Raw genomic sequence first — 21591 nt, forward strand, 5'->3', positions numbered from 1 at the left:
GAGGTGTCAATTCCAGGAGAGGAAAAGCTACTTCTGTAATGAGCCAGCCACTCCCAGTCCCTATTCAAGCCCTGATTAATGGTGTTAAATTTGCAAATGAATTTTAGTTCTGCTGTTTCTCTTTGAAGTCTGTTTCTGAAGTTTTTTTGTTCAATGATAGTGACTTTTAAATCTGTAATAGAATGACCAGGGAGATTGAAGTGTTCACTTACTGGCTTATGTATGTTACCATTCCTGATGTCCGATTTGTGTCCATTTATTCTTTTGCGGAGGGACTGTCCAGTTTGGCCAATGTACATGGCAGAGGGGCATTGCTGGCACATGATGGCATATATAACGTTAGTGGATGTGCAGGTGAATGAGCCCTTGATGGTGTGGCTGATGTGGTTGGGTCCTCTGATGGTGTCGCCAGAGTCGATATGGGGACAGAGTAGGCAACAAGGTTTGCTACAGGGATTGGTTCCTGGGTTGGTGTTTCTGTGGTGTGGTGTGTAGTTGCTGGTGAGTATTTGCTTCAGGTTGGGAGGTTGTCTGTAAGCAAGGACTGGCCTGCCTCCCAAGGTCTGTGAGAGTGAAGGATCATTTTCCAGGATAGGTTGTAGATCGTGGATAATGCGCTGGAGAGGTTTTAGCTGGGGGCTGTATGTGATGGCCAGTGGTGTTCTGTTATTGTCCTTGTTGGGCCTGTCCTGTAGTAGGTGATTTCTGGGTACCCGTCTTGCTCTGTCAATCTGTTTCCTCACTTCCCCAGGTGGGTATTGTAGTTTTACGAATGCTTGATAAAGATCTTGTAGGCGTTTATCTCTGTCTGAGGGGTTGGAGCAAATTCAGTTGTATCTTAGGGCTTGGCTGTAGACAATGGATCGTGTGATGTGTCTTGGATGGAAGCTGGAGGCATGTAGGTACGTATAGCGGTCAGTAGGTTTCCGGAATAGGGTGGTGTTTATGTGACCATCACTTATTTGCACTGTAGGGTTCAGGAAGTGGATCTCTTGTGTGGACTGGTCCAGGCTGAGGTTGAAGGTGGGATGGAAATTGTTGAAGTCCAGGTGGAATTCTTCAAGGGCCTCCTTTCCGTGGGTCCATATGATGAAGATGTCATCAATGCAGCGCAAGTAGAGGAGGGGCACTAGGGGACGAGAGCTCAGGAAGCGTTGTTCTAAGTCAGCCATAAAAATGTTGGCATACTGTGAGGCCATGCGGATACCCATAGCAGTGCCACTGACTTGAAGGTATAAGTTGTCCCCAAATCTGAAGTGGTTGTGGGTGAGGACAAAGTCACAAAGCTCAGCCACCAGGCGTGCTGTGGCCTCATCAGGGATACTGTTCTTCTCCTTCACATGTGATTCCCCCAAGCATTTGAGGCAGCTGCTATGGGGTTCACTAACAGGCATAGGCCTGTTACAGTTAGAGCAGGGCTTAAAACCCGGAGATCGGGGCATGTCCCACCTGGGGCGAAGTCCCTGCTGGGACTCTATCTCTAAGGGTACGTCTATACCCAGCCGCTAGTTCGGCGGCTGGCAATCGAACTTCTGGGTTCAACTTATCGAGTCTTGTCTGGACGCGATAAGTCGAACCCGGAAGTGCTCGCCGTCGACTGCGGTACTCCAGCTAGACGAGAGGAGTACCGCGGAGTCGACGGGGGAGCCTGCCTGCCGCGTGTGGACCGAGGTAAGATCGAACTAAGGTACTTTGAACTTCAGCTACGTTATTCACGTAGCTGAAGTTGCGTACCTTAGTTCGATTTGGGGGGTTAGTGTAGACCAAGCCTAACTACACTACTTAACAACTACTTATTAACTAACGACTGTAAACAAGCTATTTACAAAGTCTTAAGGCTTGAAGACTGAAGTAGAAGAACCACTAGCCCTTGCGAGGCAAGGGAAAGGTGCTGCAACTAACCACCATGGGCAGTAAGAAGGAACTGAGAGGGCATAGGGCCAGCAGCACCTAGTATACCGACGCATGGGTGCGGCACTCCAGAGGACACTACAGCCAACCCTACGGATACCGCTGAGGCAAAAATCTCCGACGGCTGCACACATGGGCGTGCGCACACCTAGAATGGAATCGACATGAGCAAGCACTCAAAGTTTTTATGGTTTAGTTTGCTTTGAATTTTAAGTTGTTACAATAACACAAACAACCCACCTTCAGAGCCCCATACCTGTTCATTGCTTGAATCTTTAATCCTTCCTCAATGCTGTGGCTCAGAGCTTGCTGGTTATTGTGCTTACTGATTCTTGCTAGAACTCTCTCTTGATGAGCCTCATATTCATCACGACTTGGGTAAATTTTACTGATGAGAGCATCAAAATTCGGATCTGGTCTCAGTGATCTTTTAGAAACAAGCTTTTTACGACATGTGGGACACTCTTTGTTTCTAAACCAACAAAAAAGAAAGGTGACAATGAATGCTCTTCATGGCTGTAATCCAGAGTTCCCTGTCATGATGCAGTTCATAGAATCATAGACTTTAAGGTCAGAAGGGACCATTATGATAGTCTAGTCTGACCTCCTGCACAACGCAGCACAGAATCTCACTCACCCACTCATGTATCAAACCTCTAACCTATGTCTGAGCTACTGAAGTCCTCAAATCATGGTTTAAAGACTTCAAGGTGCAGAGAATCCTCCAGCAAGTGACTCATGCCCCACGCTGCAGAGGAACGCGAAAAATCCCCAGGGTCCCTGCCAATCTGCCCTGGAGGAAAATTCCTTCCCGACCCCAAATATGGTGATCAGCCAAACCCTGAGCATTTGGGTAAGACTCACCAGCCAGACACCTAGGAAAGAATTCTCTGTAGTAACTCAGATCCGACTCCATCTAACATCCCTTCATAGGCCATTGGACATATTTACTGCTAATAGTCAAAGATCAATTAATTGCCAAAATTAGGCTATCCCATCATACCATCCCCTCCATAAACTTATCAAGCTTAGTCTGGAAGCCAGATATGTCTTTTGCCCCCACTGCTCCCCTTGGAAGGCTGTTCCAGAACTTCACTCCTCTGATGGTTAGCAACCTTCGTCTAATTTCAAGTCTAAACTTCCTGATGACCAGTTTATATCCATTTGTTCTTGTGTCCAAATTGGTACTGATCTTAAATAATTCCTCTCCCTCTCTGGTATTTATTCCTTTGATATATTTATAGAGAGGAATCATATCTCCTCTCAGCCTTCTTTGGTTAGGCTAAACAAGCCAAGCTCTTTGAGCCTCCTTTCATAAGACAGGTTTTCCATTCCTAGTAGCCCTTCTCTGTACCTGTTCCAGTTTGAATTCATCCTTTTTAAACATGGGAGACCAGAACTGCACACGGTATTCCAGATGAGGTCTCACCAGTGCCTTGTATAACGGTACTAACACCTCCTTATCTTTACTGGAAATACCTCGCCTGATGCATCCCAAGACCACATTAGCTTTTTTTGCGGCAATATCACATTGGCGGCTCATAGTCATCCTGTGATCAACCAATACTCCAAGGTCCTTCTCCTCCTCTGTTACTTCCAACTGATGCATCCCCAGCTTATAAAAAAATTCTTGTTATTAATCCCTAAATGCATGACCTTGCACTTTTCACTATTAATTTTCATCCTATTACTATTACTCCAGTTTACAAGGTCATCCAGATCTTCCTTATGATATCCCAGTCCTTTTCTGTATTAGCAATAGCTCCCAGCTTTGTGTCATCTTTATTGTGCAGACTTTATTAGCACATTCCCACTTTTTATGCCAAGGTCAGTAATAAAAAGATTAAATAAGATTGGTCCCAAAACTGATCCCTGATCCATTAGTAACCTCCCTCCAGCCTGACAGTTCACCTTTCAGTATGACCTGTTGTAGTCTCCCCTTTAACCAGTTCCTTATCCATCTTTCAGTTTTCATATTGATCCCCATCTTTTCCAATTTAGCTAATAATTCCCCATGTGGAACCGTATCAAACGCCTTACTGAAATCGAGGTAAATTAGATCCACTGCATTTCCTTTGTCTAAGAAATCTGTTATCTTCTCAAAGAAGATGATCAGGTTGGTTTGGTACGATCTACCTTTTGTAAAACCATGTTGTATTTTGTCCCAATTACCACTGACCTCAATGTCCTTAACTACTTTCTCCTTCAAAATTTTTTCCAAGACCTTGCATACTACACGTCAAACTAACAGGCCTGTAGTTACCCGGATCACTTTTTTTTTTCCTTTCTTAAAAATAGGAAATATGTTAGCAATTCTCCCATCATACGGTACAACCCCTGAATTTACAGATTCATTAAAAATTCTTGCTAATGGGCTTGCAATTTCATGTGCCAGTTCCTTTAATATTCTTGGATGAAGATTATCTGGGCCGCCTGATTTAGTCCCATTAAGCTGTTTGAGTTTGGCTTCTACCTCGGATGTGGTAACATCTGTGACGGTGCCCCCCATAAGTCTTTATGGAAATATGCTTATGAATGTATATATGACATAACTAGAATATGTTTTATGCTACATATGCCATGTAATATATCTCTTTAAAGGTTATAATCTACTGAATCTATTAATCCTATTTGTATGCATGTATAATTTTTGTATTCGAAGTTATGAATATTGGCTGTGTACTGGCTTGATTTTTAAGTAGCCTTTGTAAAGCATTTGGTCAGCTTGAGAAAGGAATGTGCAAATTAAGTGCCCAATCAAGAAGCACTTAAGTGACAATGGATCTTGGAAGGCTCCAATCCACATAAGAAGTCTACATGAGGACCTTCAAGGTAGCAGGTAAGCAATGGTTGCTGCCTGTAAAAACTAAGTCATGCATGGACATGTGACTTGCCCATGTGACTCCAAAACTCCATCTTGGAGCTGGACTTTGCATAGGAGAGAGGAGGGGGTCTCCACTCACAAGAGAAAGTCTATTTAAGCCTGTGGAAGACCCCTCCATTTTGTCTTCAGCTGGCTAAAGAGATAGCCTCTCCACCCCCAGGATACCTGAAAGAAACTGGAACAAAGGACAGTAACTACAAGGGATGTGAGTGATTGCTGGACCCAGACTAGAAGGAGACTAGTCTGTAAAAGGAAGCTTACTGGGTGAGGTTTTTAATCTGTATTTAGTTTTCTTAGACACAGACTTGCGTGTTCTATTTTATTTTGCTTGTTAATTCACTTTGTTCTATCTGCTATTACCTGGAACCCACTTAAATCCTACTTTCTGTATTTAATAAAATCACTTTTTACTTATTAATTAACCCAGAGTATGTATTAATACCTGGGTGGGCAAACAGCTGTGCATATCTCTCTATCAGTGTTATAGAGGGCGAACAATTTATGAGTTTACCCTGTATAAGCTTTAATACAAGGTAAAACGGATTTATTCGGGGTTTGGACCCCATTGGGAGTTGGGCATCTGAGTGTTAAAGACAGGAACACTTCTTAAGTTGCTTTCAGTTAAGTCTGCAGCTTTGGTGCACGTGGTTCAGACCCTGGGTCTGTGTTGGAGCAAACTGGCGTGTCTGGCTCAACAAGACAGGGTGCTGCAGTCCCAAGCTGGCAGGGGAAATAGGTGCAGAAGTTGTCTTGGCACATCAGTTGGCAGCCCCAAAGGGGTTTCTGTGATCCAACCCATCACAATATCTACCTCCATATCCTCATTCCCATTTGTCATCCTACCATTATCCCTAAGCTCCTCATTTGTCTCATTAAAGACTGATATTGTTTAGATATTGGGCCATGCGTAGATTATCCTTAACCTCCACTCCATGCTCAGTGTTTAGCGGTCCCACTTCTTCTTTCTTTGTGTTTTTCTTATTTTTATGGCTATAGAACCTTTTATTATTGGTTTTAATTCCCTTTGCACGGTCCAACTCTACATGGCTTTTGGCCTTTCTCACTTTATACCTACATGTTCTGACCTCAATAAGGTAGCTTTCCTTGCTGATCCCTCCCATCTTCCATTCCTTGTAGGCTTTCTGCTTTTTCTTAATCACCTCTCTGAGATGCTTGCTCATCCAGCTTGGTCTACAATTCCCCTTTCTTGGATGCAGGCTTCTGATAGTTTCTGCAACTTTGACTTGAAGTAATTCCAGGCCTCCTCCACCTTTAGATTCACAAGTTCTTCAGTCCAATCCACTTCCCTAACTAATTTCCTTAATTTTTTAAAGTTAGCCCTTTTGAAATCAAAAACCCTAGTCACAGATCTATTTTTGTTTATCCTTCCGTTGAACTGAATTAGCTCATGATCGCTCGAACCAAGGTTGTCCCCTACAACCATTTATTCGATGAGGTCCTCACTACTCACCAAAACCAAATCTAAAATGGCATCCCCTCTTGTTGGTTTAGCAACTACTTGGTGAAGGAATCCATCAGCTATCGCATCCAGGAAAATCTGAGCCCTATTATTATTACTAGCACTTGTCCTCCAGTCTATATCTGGGAAGTTAAAGTCTCCCATGCTCACACAGTTCCCATTAGTATTTACTTCATTAGAACCATTAAAGAGGTCCCCATTCATATCCAAATCAGATCCCGGTGGTCTATAGCACACCCCAAGCACTAGCCCAGGGGAGGCTCTAGTAGCTTTCTTCCCCAATGTGATTTTTGCCCAGACAGACTCTGTCTTATCCATTCCATCCCTTCTTATTTCTTTTCAGTCTACCTCATCATTGATATACAATGCTACTCCACCACCTTTGCCTTTATCTCTGTCTTTTCTAAACAGCACATACCCTTCAATACCTGTACTCCAGCATGACTACTATTCCACCATGTTTCTGTTATCCCTATAATATCTGGTTTCATTTCCTGCACCAGTAACTCTAGTTCCTCCATTTTGTAACCTAGGCCCCTCACATTGGTGTACAAACATCTTAATTTTTGCTGTTTGCCTTCGCTCACATTCTTTACCCGATTAGGCACAGACATTCTACCGCCAGTATCACCTATTAGAATGGTATCTACACTACCCTTCCTCCTTATGTCCATTCTCCTGCCCACAGCTGTATCCTTTCTTACTTCGTTTTCTTCCCTCTCAATGTTAAAATCCAGCATGGAGATTACCTGGACATCTCCCAACCATCTCCCCCAAATTCCTAGTTTAAAGCTCTCTTAATCAGTTGTGCCAGCCTCCATCCTAAAAGTCTATTTCCCTCCCTACCCAGGTGAAGTCCATCCCGAGAGAACAGTCCTCTGTCCATGAATGCTTCCCAGTGGCCATAGATCCCAAAGCCCTCCTTATAGCACCACTGCCTGAGACATCTGTTGATCGTCCTAATCTTGTCACACCTTTGTTGCCCTTCTCTAGGAACAGACAGAATCCCACTGACGATCACCTGAGCCTCAATTTCCTTAAGCGTCTTCCCCAGCCTGGCATAGTCTCCCTGGATACAGTTCAGCTAGAATCTAGCCGTATCATTTGTTCCCACATGAAGAACAATCAGTGGATTCTTTCCCACTCCCATTAGGATCCTCTTCAGCCGCAGGTCCACATCCCGTATCTTAGCACCCGGCAGACAGCACACCCTTCTGTTCTCTGGATCAGCTCTGGTTACAGGCCTGTCTATTCTTCTCAGTAAGGAGTCCCCAATCATGTAGACCTGCCTTTTCCTGGTGATGGTGCGATTCTCCGGTCAATCTCCTGTTCCCTCTGGCTGCAAGTCCTCTCAATTCCTATTCTCCTATGTTTTCCCTATGATATTTACTGTAGAGCCAACATTCTCTTGGCTTGCATCTGAAGAAGTGAGGTTCTTACCCACGAAAGCTTATCTCCCAATACTTCTGTTAGTGTCAAAGGTGCCACAGGACCCTCTGTTGCTTTTTACAGATTCAGACTAACACGGCTACCCCTCTGATACAACATTCTCTTAGTATCTTCTAGGAATAGACCCCTCTGCCTAAGCCTTTGACAGTAGTTATTACACTCCCTCCCCTGAGTGAGAGTTAGTTTTTATTCTTACTAAGAAGTCTGCAGTGATTACAGCTTATATTTACATTTAAGGATTCAAGTGTCTTGCTTTTCTTTGCAGACAATTTCTTTCCCTTTGCCTCTCAAATTGTGTCTAAATTAATGTAAAAAAGATACTTTTAACTCAAGTTAGCATCCTAGTCAAGACAAAACAGTTCATAGCTTTCACCCGAGTTAGTAAATCAAGTTAAAAACTATGAAGAATCCTACTCTTTAGCTTGACCCGCTAAATCATGTGAAAAATACCAACTGCCTTTTCTTCACTAGGATTTTACTTAGACTTTATTAATTCACATTAAGAACACTTCTTCCCCCTAATGAAAGCAAGAGCTCCATGGTGGCGACCATATTTGTGTCAGACAGTTTTCATTCATTGACATTCTTACTACTCTAACTTCTAATTAAATTACACAATGAAGACCAATATACACCTCTACCTCAATATAACGCTACCCGATATAACACGAATTCTGATATAACAATGTAAGGCAGTGCTCCGGGGGGGCGGGGCTGTGCACTCCGGTGGATCAAAGCAAGTTCGATATAACGCGGTTTCACCTATAACACAGTAAGATTTTTTGGCTCCCAAGGACAGCGTTATATCGAGGTAGAGGTGTACCATCTTCTATTGCATGTTCCAGTTCATTCAATAATGAATGAAAATATCTCTTGACAAATTTTTTGTTTCCATTTCACGACACATAGGAATCGTTTTGCAGGACATGAGATTAAAACAATTTACCACATGCATAATTTTTCTTGTCCAAGACGGGAGGGTTAATTTTTGCAGAGTAGTTCAGCATTGCCCAAATTCCCCCAAGACATCTATTTTCTCTAGCTCAGCAGTTTTAAACCTGTGTTCCATGGATCCGTGGGGGTCTGTGGACTATATCTAAGATTTCCAAGGGGGTCCACACCTCTATTCAAAAATTTTTAGGGGTCCGCAAATGAAAAAAGGTTGAAAAACACGTATCTGGCTTAATCACTGGAGTTCTGATTAAACTAAAGCACAAATAAAATAGTAAGGGGATCAAATGTGACATCTCAACACAGGTCATTATGATTATCATACTGTCATTGTTATTCTCATAGGTTTGATATTTGTATCATTGAATTAATGATAAAAAGAACGGCACTTGCAAATTCTTTTAACTATTCTTGACTATTTAAATTTATCAATTAGGATTTGTTTTAAATACAAAATAAATACATGTTCCATACATTAGGGAATCTTGTACTCTATACATTTACATATTCATTTGGTAAGATTCCACTGAGACAGTTTAGTTCATTCTTGTGGTGCAATTCGTTGTTACTAGACCTAGCTGGCTTAAGAAAGGAGGATTTTTTTCTGTTCCTTAAACAATAATTTAGTTTTTCTACATTGGTGTATACAAGGGAATGGGCATACTTCCTCCCAACACCTGGACCGCCTCAAGAGAATAAACATTGAAACAGTGAAATAACATTGGAGTACAGACTTTAGGTACTGGATGCAATGTTCTTTGGTGCCTTGCAATCTAGTAGTGGTGTGTTTGCATATCTTCGAACACATAGAACTTCAAAGGGGCCTCATTGTATCATTTTGATTCTTGACCACCATCTCCCTCACCCTGCAATAAGGTAGGATTCTTAGGTATACATTATTTGTTACATACCCACTCCTGAGAGCTGTAATGATACAGTCAGCACAGAAACGATGTAAGCATTCCTTTGTTGTCATGGTGTTTTTCAACATATCCAAACAAATGGGACACATCAGTTCACTGTGCAGGCTTCTAGGTGACACCACTATTTCCAGGCCATCAGTTATTGCTTCCTAATGGTCAAATATTAAAGTGAAATCATATTAATGGAGTTATTTACATAGAAATAATGTAATCTTTGTAAGAAAATTATTAGAGATACACTAAACTGTAGAAAACACTTTAAAATAAAAGCAAGCTACATAATTTTATATTTGTAACTATGTGGGATTGTTTATGTTTTGTTTTACAATGTGTTACAATTTTAAATAGGAAATTAGAGATTTTACTAAGCATCTTACAAAAAATACTTAAAATTAAACTGTCCTATGATTTATATAAGAAAGGTATTACACTCTATTTTTATGGCAGTGCCTTGCACGAAATAAGCTTCTTAACCTGTATTACCTGAGGTGTTCTCTGTAATTCATATAAACTGAGCTCCCATGTTTTGCTTAAAGGTTGAGTTCCATTGGTCTGCACAGCCTGAGACATGGCTAGGAATAAAGAGAAGAGGGGGAAAAATTACATAAACAATCATAAAACAAAAGCTTAAGTGTGTTTAACTGAAGCTAGAAGCAGATTCTCTCCCCTTTAAATGGTAATACTGGTTCAGCATTTTCACAGAAACAGCAATCCCCAGGTTCCCTGCAGATGTGTTTGCAATTTCTATTCTAATAAAGAAGAAATGAGAAAAAATGGTTCCTATAGGATGAAGAAAAGCCAGAATAAGCACCAAATGCCACTCTCAGTTAGACATGTACAACCCCACTCATGTAACTGGAATCATACAAGTGTAACCAAGTATGTTATTCAAACACACACATCTTGAAAGTCAGTTAAGGTTGCTAAGGGACAGTAACGCAAGACAAAACCACAAAACCTAGGAAGTACAGCATAAGAGCTGCACACATCACCCTATCAAATACATACCCAAAAGACGTTTAAAACACACGTTGTGGTTGAGTAGGGTTGACTTGCTAAGGGAATGGAGAGTCACTAAAGTTACACACAGACAACCTTAACTCTTTCCTCTGACGTGAGCGTTCCCTTAGGAACAATCTATACGCTCACCTTCTCCTTTCCCCTCAAATCCTTACAGGAGGTTTTCATTCCTAACAAGTTTTAAAAAAAATATTGATGCATGAAGAAAGACTAGCTAGGTTTGGGGGCATTTAGAAAGTATGTTTCTAGCTTTAGGTTTCAATGATGAGCCCAATTCTCCTCTCACACCAGTGTAATTCCATTGGGTTCACTATAATTACTTCTGATTTACAGTGGTGAAAGCATGAGGAGAATCAGCATCAGAAATGGTAAGTCTCAGATAAGCAATATGCCTAAACCACTACTATCACTACTCTAGTATCTCTCCTTATTTCTTATATTAATTGGGGGAGGGGTGTTAAGCTAACTCTCTCTCCAACAATGCATATTTGAAAAAAAATTGAGCATAAGAGATGAATGAAAATAATTTAAGACTGCATTTCCATAGCACCATCCACCCAAGGTTTTCAAAATGCTTTACATGGTCATGAGTCCACAGAAAATCACGTAAAAGGATGCCTCCTTTTCATAAAGGTGAGGTATAGAGACATTTACATGGCTTGCACAACATCGTAAACTGGAGTCACTGTCAGATTTAGGAGTAGAACCCAAGTCATCCAACTCCCAGTCAGTCCTGAGTTTTTAAACCAGTAGACATATATATTGCAATTATAGCCACACTGGAGAAAGTCTCACTTTAGCCTTATACAAACTGTAAAGATCAGAATAATATAAAAAAGAACACAAAAAGGTTTCTGGACAGAAAACAGTTAATTATGGGGAGCAGGAGGGGAGGAAGGAACACTCTCCAAAAAGAACGTGGAGCAATCTAGAAAGTTATTTTGGGAGAGTGTGTGTATGCATGGCTATTTCTGAATTAAGAGACTACAGTATGATGCAAAATTACAGTTGCAAACATCTGTACTAGAAGAGGAAAAAATGAAGTTTTTTCAGTTCACTTAAAAAAAAAAAATCTAAATGTGCACTTCCAAACCATCCCAACATGTAGCCAAGTCGCAGATCCTATTTTTGTATAACAACCAAGTGTACAAGGGACAGTAATTACCAGATGAGAAATGTCAATTCCTCTGCACCAAGGGAGGTTGAACAGGCTTAAGTAACTTTTTTGAGGGGTTGGGGGGCGCGAAGAGATAAAAGCAGCAGCACAGGTTACTACTATGCCTGTTCATCTTAATCTTGGCCGTGGTGCTTGGAGCACATCTGTTCCTACTGAAGAGGAATGGTCAAATGAGGAGTAGTTCTCAGCAAGCCAAGTATTACACCTCAATAATAACTTGGGGTTGGAGAGATGGCAGAAGAACTGGGAAAGGATGATTCCGTTTGCCTCTCTGGCTTTGTGGTAGGCTTGCCTGAGCTCCTTAATTTTCACGCAGCACTGCTGTGCGTCCCTGTTATGGCCTCCGTCCTTCATGGCCTTTGAGACCTTTTCTAATATTTTGCCATTTTGTTTACTGCTACGGAGTTCAGCTAGCATTGATTCGTCTCTCCATATGGCGAGCAGATCCCGTACCTCCCGTTCTGTCCATGCTGGAGCTCTTTTGTGATCCTGGGACTCCATCATGGTTGCCTGTGCTGATGAGCTCTGCGTGGTCACCTGTGCTCTCCACGCTGGGTAAACAGGAAATGAAATTCAAAAGTTCGCGGGGCTTTTCCTGTCTACCTGGTCAGTACATCTGAGTTGAGAGTGCTGTCCCGAGCGGTCACAATGAAGCACTGTGGGATAGCTCCCGGAGGCCAATAACGTCGAATTCCGTCCACACTATCCCAAATCCGACCCGCAAAGGCCGATTTTAGTGCTAATCCCCTCGACGGAGGTGGAGTAAAGAAACCGGTTTAAAGGGCCCTTTAAGTCGAAAGAAAGGGCTTCGTCGTGTGGACGTGTCCAGGCTTAATTCAATTTAACCCTGCTAAAGTCGACCTAAACTCGTAGTGTAGACCAGGGCTCAGAGGAAAACAAACAAACTGAAGCTTACTTTATTCAGTATGTCAGCTTCTCTCTTCCAGTACCAGAATTTGATGTCATATAAAGTGCAGAGAATCAAGTTCTACTGAATCAAAGAAAATTGAGTTTTAGCATTAAAAAAGTCAAAGAGAACTACAGACCAAGTTTCAAATGGGTTCCCAAAACCTTATTTCCAATCTGGATCAACTGAAAACCTTTCACATAAAGTAACCCCAACTGTCGAAGTTCCCATTTAGCACTATGATTAAACTACTATACACTGACTAGAGTTTGTCTTCACTAAAAAGTTTTACTGTGTTTGTAAATTGTGTTCAGAACCATATTAGCTAAGATGTTTGGTCATACTTTAGCTGACAAAGTGATGAGTATGTTAGTCAGCATAGACTACGGCTAATATGATTCTTCACAATCATGTGCCAACACAGTAACATTGTGTAGTCCAGATCACCCCTCAGTTGCAAGATTTCAGGCTCCAGTCTCTCAAACTAGAGCAACTAGATAGCAACATAAATGATTTGACATCCACCCTAACATTTTATTAAAAAGACGCCCAGAGATTTAAGATGTGGAATCATACTGTAAGGCACGGACATTAAACCATGACTATGTAAGCTACGAACGCTGGAGAAGAAACTATTTGATATACGAGGCACATGCACTAGAGAAGTAGCTGCTGGTAGACACAGCAACAGAAATTCAGAACTCCATCAGTGTCCGAATATATAACTGCTGTTGAATACACATTGTGTAGGATGTGCAGTATTCCATGTGACAGGCTGGGATTCTATGGTCAGCCATAGTGACCAAACTGCACTGGAATGTTTTGACTTCTAACATGTAACTTTAAACCAATACATTTATTCAGCGCTATGAACAAATCACTCTTCTCAGTGCAATAAATTCTTTGACATGCTTTACAAATATTCCTCTTAACATAGGAGACCCAGTGGCTTTGTCAACATTAGTATTTTCTTAAAAAAAAAAAAAAAAAAAAAAAACCACACCTCTCCTCAGCATGCTTCTAGCAGTACAATTTCATTGTTGGTGGCATTGCTCAGAGTGCTAATGTAGAGAAGGCCAGCGAGCTTTATCTAAGACAACATGATTTTAAAAGACTGAATGAATATCACATGACTAATCTATGGCCATGGCCAGAAAATTATTAAATGGCTAAGGGGTTAGCTAGCTATGGAAGCAACCTGCACTTGGGTCACTGCCCAAAAAATGACAAAAACATCAAGGGTTTGCAATGGCAATGGGTTGCAGCATCTAATAATTGCTTAGTGCCATTCATACAACTCCATTTCCCAGAAAGTGGCTTGTTAAAAGATGCAGAATCCTGAAAAGGGCATTCTTTCCCCATCCGTCCACACTCAATGCATGACTACATTAGGAAGTTTGTGTTGAAAATAGTTACCAGTGTGTTTCCTCTAACCCAGGCCTGCACAACACGCGGCCCGCGTGGGCCCACTGTACGGCCCGCGGGCAAGCGGTGGAGGGTGGTTTCCGGGTTCACTCCCTGCCCGGGGGCCCAACCTCACAGCCCCGCACTCTGACTGCCCCGACAGTCAGAAGCGCGACTGCCGGGTTCGCCCCCTGCCGGGGCAGGGGGGCCCGACCTCCCCCACCTCTGGGCAGGGGGCGAACCCGGCAGCCCGCTTCTGACTGTCAGGGCGGTCAGAGCGCAGAGCGCAGGGCTGAGGTCGCCTTCCCCCCGCACACGCGTCTCCGTCTCCCGCTCCTCCTGCCTGGCGTCCAGCGTCACTTCCGGGGCTGCTGAGGCGGGAAGCGCTGGGCACGAGGCAGAGCCGGTAAGTACGAGCGAGGGGAGAGGCACCCGGCCTGGGCTCGAGCCGCAGCTCATGGGGGCTGGGGTCAAGGGGATGTCCAGCTCAGAGGGGCTGGGCTCGGAGCTGAGGTCAGGGCTGGGGTCAGGGGGGTGTCTGGCTCAGAGGGGCTGGGCTCGGAGCTGGGGGTCAGGGCTGCTGGGGGATGGGGTCGGGGGGTGCTTAGCTCAGAGGGGCTGGGCTTGGAGCTAGGGGTCGGGGCTAGGGGGGGCTGGCGGTGAGGGGGTGTCAGGCTCAGAGGGGCTGGCGGTCAGGGGGGTGTCCAGCTCAGAGGGGCTGGACTCGGAGCTGGGGGTCAGAGCTGCTGGGGGATGGGGTTGGGGGCTGCTCAGCTCACAGGGGCTGTGCTCGGAGCTGGGAGTCAGGGCTGCTGGGGGATGGGTCGAGGGGTGCTTAGCTCACAGGGGCTGGGCTCGGAGCTGGGAGTCAGGGCTGGGGGGGGTTGGGGGGGGAACGGGGTTCGGCAGGGCTGGGTGGCGCTGGGGGGGGAGGGGGGCCTGTTTCAGCACGGCCGGGGGGTTTCGGCCCTCAGCTATTTTCTTTGGAGTAATATGGCCCTCGCCGCTTTACGAGTTGTGCAGGCCTGCTCTAACCAAACAAGACAAAAGAATGTTTTCTACACCATTACTAAGAAAGCATTCTGGAGATTACAGTGACAGCTATCTTTCTGACAAAGTTGTCATATAGTTCAACCAATGGACTCAGCAGGGACATAGCATTTGGACTGTAAAGACCAAACCCAACTTTTCAGAAGTTAAATGTATACATCGTACAGCTCTACAGTTTTTCCCATCAAATATGTAGTTACACAATGTGTTCAAATAAGACTATATTCTTAGAAAAGAAAGTAATTTGTCGAATTATCAGTTGCGGAGTGATTTACGAAGAGTTAGGTATCTTATTCCTTTCAGAAAGTTTAGTGACATTTATTTTACCACTTTAAACTACACAAATACAACCTATTAAAATTTATTTTTAATAGCACCTTTCCCATTCTCTCTCTCATACACACAAACTACTAATTCTTCCATTGGTTTAATAACAACAGGACAAACAAAAATCTGTGTAAGTACATACACACACACACACACACACACACCCTTAGGTCATCACATTAATAATAGCAATCCTTGAAAAGCATATAGGCCAGGGGTGGGTAAACTTTTTGGCCCGAGGGCCACATCTGGAAATAGAGATTGTATGGTGGGCCATGAATGCTCAGAAAATTGGGGTTGGGGTAAAGGAGGGAATGAGGGCTCTGGTTGAGGGTGCAGGCTCTGGGGAGGCACCAGAAATGAGGAGTTCAGGGTGCAGGGGGGGGGGTGCAGGGAGGGGTGAAGGCTCCAGTTGGGGGTGCGGGCTGTGGGATAGGGCTGGGGATGAGGAGTTTGGGGTGCAGGAGGGTGTGCCGGGCTGGCATCAAGGAATTCGGAGGGTGGGAGGGGGATCAGGGCTGAGGCAGGGGGTTGGGGCATGGGGAGAGGCTCAGGGGTGCAGGCTCCAGGCAGTACTTAACTTAAGCGGCTCCCAGAAGCAGTAGCATGTCCCTTCTCCGGCTCCTACATGGAGACACAGCCAGGCAATTCTGCCCGCTGCCCCATCCACAGGCACCGCCCCTGCAGCTCCCATTGGACCACCGGAGGTGGGCCATGCCACAGTTCCGGGAGCTGTGTGGAGTGGCTCCCGACCCTGCTCCCCAGCTGAAGCACCAGAGTAGGGCCATGACGTGGCTTCCAGGAGCCACGTGGAGCAGCTCCCTACCATGCTCCCCAGCCAGAGCAAGGCCATGCAGCGACTTCCAGGAGCCACGTGGCGCGGCCCTCTATCCTGCTCCCCGGCTGGAGTGCCGAAGCAGGGCAAGCCCCAGACCCCGCTCCTCAGCGGGAGCTTGAGGGCCGGCTTAAAACGGCTGGTGGGCCGAATCCAGACCATGGACCATAACTTTACCCACCCCTGATATAGGCTATTTTGCCACTGTTTTTCAACTGTGTTCCAATACCCTTTAACTTCAACTTGCTATTCTACTGTTCAAAATTTCAAAAAAGTACCTGCACTTATGAAAGGCACGGCAAAATTACATACAAAGAACATATTTTTACCATAGAAACAGCTTTTAGTCATTATCTCTGCATCAGCAGAACACCTCAAAACTACATCTAGAATATTATTTATGAAGACATTAGAAAGAGAAGACTCCATCATTTAATCATCAATTAATCAATAACATAAGTATGGTTCTTTATGCATACTTATGATTCTTGAAAATATGATTAGTAATTAATAACAGTTATGTAAAGTCATTGTTTAAAATAATTGTGTGTGTTATGTTCAAGAAGACTAAGATCTGTAAAATGCAATCAAAGCTCATTTTAAAAGGCTATTAATACACCAACTCATTATATAATCTCTGAAGTTGAAACTTCAAATAGAAGTTACATGCCTCAAGAGAAGTCAAACAATGATTGAGCACTTACATATGTTTTCCATCCTCAAAGACCTTTAGAAACAAATTAATTTTTGCATTATCCCTGCCAGGCAGGGTAGATACAGGGCTGGCAGCACAACTGGGAATCACCAGACATCTACTAGTTAGATGCCAACATGAAAGGCAAGTGGGGACTGGCTTGCCAGCAAATCCAGGAGCAAGGTCATGCTGATGGGCAATGGGAAGGTGGTGGGATTCTTACCAGGGTGCTGTCTCTACACGTTACTTGTGGGCACTCCATCTTATAGACCAACCCTCTTGCTAGCAAGTGCTTTGATGAACTTAGTCACCTTCCCCACCCCACCAAAAATATCTACAATTATAAGAAAGAAGAAGAAGAAGAAGAAGAAGATGCTTTCTCTCATAGTTTCCTCCATCCCCACCCCAGAAAGAAGAAAGGTATCCGCTTATCTACTCTTCCCCAAGCCTCCTGGCTGCTCAGGAAGCAGTGAGAGTCCACTGGGAGTGGTTGCTTGAATAACTCTGTTGCTGAGGCCCATATATTTCCCCAGACAGCAGACAGAATGAAAGAGAGATGATCGTTTCACTGTTGCCCACAGGGTTTCCATTAGCACCAATGGGATCAGGAATGACACCAAGGAGTAGTGGGTGCCCTCCCACCACAAAAATGTTTCCCTCTACCCCACCACATCAGAGAAGTGGAATAGAAGCAGAGGCATTTTGTTCTCTTACTATAGTGTGTGAGCTGTGACTTTGATAGTGATTAGTGAAATACAAGCAGTGATTACCTCAGAGAACAGGGAAATGATCAGCGTACAGAGGATGCACCAGTGTAATTGAGGCCAGGTCTATACTACAAACTGACATTGGTATAACTACGTGGCTCAGAGGGTATGAAAAATCCACACCCCTGAGCAACGCAGTTATACTTACATAAACCCTGGTGTTTATATCAGGAGCCAGAGAAGGGAGGCTGATCATAGCCAGGCCAGACCCCCACCTGCCAGGCTAGGGCCAGGAGAACCTATGTGCAGGGATCCTTTCCTTTTCCAGGCAAACTCCCCCCTGCAGGCTTGGACTATGGACTGGCACTGCTGCCCCCTTTGCCTCCCCATCCCAACTTCTTCCAGCTGTGTGGACTCAGGCAGGAAGAGGAATCTAGCCTGGGAGGTCTAGCTTGGACTAGTCCAAAACAGTAGCCTGTAAGAGGGGTCCGACCTGGGCTCCCACCTCTGAGGCCTCCGTTTCTGAACAGAAGTAGCTAAAAAAAAAAAAAAAAAAAAAAGTTTTTTAAATGTCAAGCAAATGATCACTGACAATTTCAGAACTTTTCAGATAACAAAATACATCAAAGAAAAGCAAGTTCTCTGAAATTTGCCAAGACATATCTCAACTTCAAGAATAGGCCTAATTCTGGGGGAAAAAAATCGGTAGGAGAGTCCTCTACCAGTATTACCTTCAAACTATGTACTTTAGATAATAACGAAGAAGACTGTATCATAGAAGCATGGGAAGTGGAACATTCAGCATCAGATTCTTCATTAGAATAAAAAGGGGGAAGGGGAATAAGCTATACCAGTATAGGTATATTTATGCAGGTTTAACTGCATCCACAAGTTGTACTAGTATAACTATATTGGTTTAAAAAACAAAAACAGAAAAACCCAACCTGCAACTGACAGTTGTACAGGTAAAATCTCTATGCAGACTCGGTCTCATTAACAAAACTTCACTGGAGGACATACGAATGATTATCTTTACAACTATAAAGGCCTGGCCTTTTTAAAATTTATTATTATTAAAGAAAGTTTAAATCCTGCAGAAATTGTAGGCCCCCTCATTTGCAAGCCCACATTTTCCTGCTAGGATGAGTAGGCAAGTTGACCTTTCAAGTCTTGGATAGAAAAGTAACAGTATCCCCAGACCAGTGAGACAGGAATGGTTAATTGACTAAGACTACACGAATTCCTGGATGCCGGCCAGAGATGCTAATCATGCCTCCCTTTTCCAAGAGCGGACAGATGTGTATCAGCATGCTTAGGGAACTATTTTAAAAAACTGTTAACATTACAGCATTATCTTATGTCATCTGCTGATAAGAATGTCAGAGAGATGCTACATTGAAGAAGCCGCTCTGGGTTCCCACACATTTGTATTCTGTTTCCCACTCTGCTCTCTGCTGACCAACCTAGAGCAGTCCAGTTCCTTCCTAATTGGAGAGAAAAATCAGGATGTTTTATTTCAAGATACATAAAGAAGAAATAGATGGGAACTGGTCTGAACAGAGGTGTACTGAAGACTGAGAAAAGCTAAAATAGTACATTACTGAGTTCACATATTGCTAAATATATTATATGTAATATAATATTACTCAGAATCATCATTGCATTTTAATCCAAGTAATATAACACAGTACTATAGTACAATGTATATTAAACATGATGAAAACAGTTATGTTTTAAAGCAAGTCTTCTACCCTTTTATTTGTAATTTTAAATCAATCACTTCAGTTTTGGTTACACTTAAAGAATAGTGTAATGCACACTAAAAACTAAACAGGCCCGGTGCAATAACTTTCCTAATAATAATCCTTTATTAACATTTACAACTGTTCTTTACCTTCTGTTTTCCTACTTGGAGAAGTGGGTGTTGAAATATAAATTAAAATAATTTGAGTGTAACTATATACAAAAAAAATAAAATAAAACCCACACCAATTACAGCAATGAAATTCCACCATGGCAGACAAGAGATTGGTATCTATATGAAAAAAAAGGAAAAAAACAGTTTATGAAGCATTTACAGATGAACTTAGACCTCAGATAGGCACATATAGCTCCCACTGATGTGAATGCTAGATGTTCAATTCATATCCAAGGGCACAAGTTAGCAAGCACCATTTATGTACAGGTATTAGCTTTATTATGGAGGTACCAGCTAAACTTCATACTTAAGGCTGAGCTAAGGTTTACACTTAAAGCAGGAATTCACCCTCTTATGAAAATTGATGTATCCTCCCTAAAGTTACAGCACTTTAACTATAGGATGATTTTTTTTTCCTGAGAATTTACAAGTAAATCTATTAGTTTATAAATTAACAGTAATTCTAAAAAATTGGTCCTTAAAGACAGACTTTTTCCTTTGTCCTTAATGATCTTAACAAAATTCTCTCAACTGCCCATAAAATAAAAGCCTCACTGAAATCTTATCCATAGGCCACACTTGAGGTGTTTTGTTGTTGTTTAAAAAAAGATTCATAGTCATTCTCTCTGGTCCCATCCCATCTGCTCCGATTCCGCCACTAGCACCACGACCTTTATTCTTCATAACTGAAATTTTCTCCTTTAGCAGAGGCTATATTAAGATAAAGTCAAGGTTGAGAGTACATATCAGTAATTTAGGATTCAGCACATTACAGCATTGTTGTGATTATCCCCCAGAATAAGCATAATAAATCCAGGAATTCCAAGTTAAGGTTAATCTGAAAAAAAACCAAACCAAATTTGTTGTGTTGGTGTCATAACTCCATTTTCATACGTTAACCTTAATTCTGCCCTGTAGTGACACCATGAGAGGGAAAACAGGTATTTAAAAATCAGTATAATCTAACACAAGACCACAAACACTGAAATGCCTTAATGGTAATTGTATGATTAAACACCCAATAAAATTGAGAAGTCCAAAAGGACCGCAAGGCTTTACAGAAGCTTAACAATCTAAGGCAGACACCCTTGATAGTGGGGGATGTCTTAGAGGAGATTAGTTCTTTAGTATGCTTCTATATTCCTGGTCACACTTGTTCTGAATTTTTAAATCTACTGTTAGCCAGCCCCCAGATCCCTGATCATCCACAACCACCTCCAATAAAAAAAATTAATTAGTATTTCTCTTCAACACTATGCTTCTGAAAATCCAGTAGCACATCTGAAACTATTATTAGGAAAGCCCTCCAGATGATATCTGATAGTGGGGAATACAAAATATTGATCCAGAGATTCAATAGCACAAGATTTCTTTATTATATTCCTTCTCCTGAAGGGGAAAACAGGAGCTGGCACATTTTGCCTAGTGCATTAAGATCTAGAAACTTCCTACTAATTGTCTTTTCAGAACTTACTGGCAGAGAAATATACTGATCAGTATTCTCTAGAGTGCAGCAACATTTCCAGTCTCTCTCTCTTAAGCTGCTCAACCTTGCATTAGCAAACATTTGAGTTTGACAGTTATGTTCTTACAGTTGCTTAATTAGTATTTGCGCACACACACACACACACACACACACACACACACACCTGGAATATCCAATGACAAACCAGATATGGACAAATTGCCACTGTTAACATTAACCAGAAAAGAGGCAATGCTCCTGTTTTAGATGTCAAGAGAACAATTACCGCATTCTTTGTTAAAGAATTAAAAATTGTGCCCATCATTCCTAAGGCTGTTTTATGGTTTCTAAAGGACTTTGACATCAGCACTTTTTTAAAGCCAGATGATTTCAAGTTTGATATTTCTCTTTTTTCTGTGTATTAATAGGCATCAGACTAATTACAATAACATTTCAGAAAAAGGGAGAAGTTACACACTCAACGCCTTT

At 42.7% G+C, this 21591-nt stretch overlaps 1 protein-coding gene across 2 annotated transcripts in view; it reads right to left on the minus strand.

Moving 5' to 3' along the window:
• The window catches only part of RNF2 (ring finger protein 2), a 47509-nt gene that overhangs the window by 12194 nt on the left and 13724 nt on the right, over window positions 1-21591 (minus strand). For both annotated transcript variants that reach the window (XM_005290711.5, XM_065555648.1), the window contains exons 2-4: window positions 10082-10170; window positions 9587-9747; window positions 2168-2383 (exon numbers count right to left, since the gene is read on the minus strand). In XM_005290711.5, coding sequence (XP_005290768.1) covers window positions 2168-2383; window positions 9587-9747; window positions 10082-10168 — 464 coding nt within the window. In that variant the 5' untranslated portion in view covers window positions 10169-10170. The remainder of the gene's footprint in view (window positions 1-2167; window positions 2384-9586; window positions 9748-10081; window positions 10171-21591) is intronic.

Source organism: Chrysemys picta, chromosome 8 (genome assembly GCF_011386835.1).
Source record: "Chrysemys picta bellii isolate R12L10 chromosome 8, ASM1138683v2, whole genome shotgun sequence".
Lineage (NCBI taxonomy): Eukaryota > Metazoa > Chordata > Testudines > Emydidae > Chrysemys > Chrysemys picta.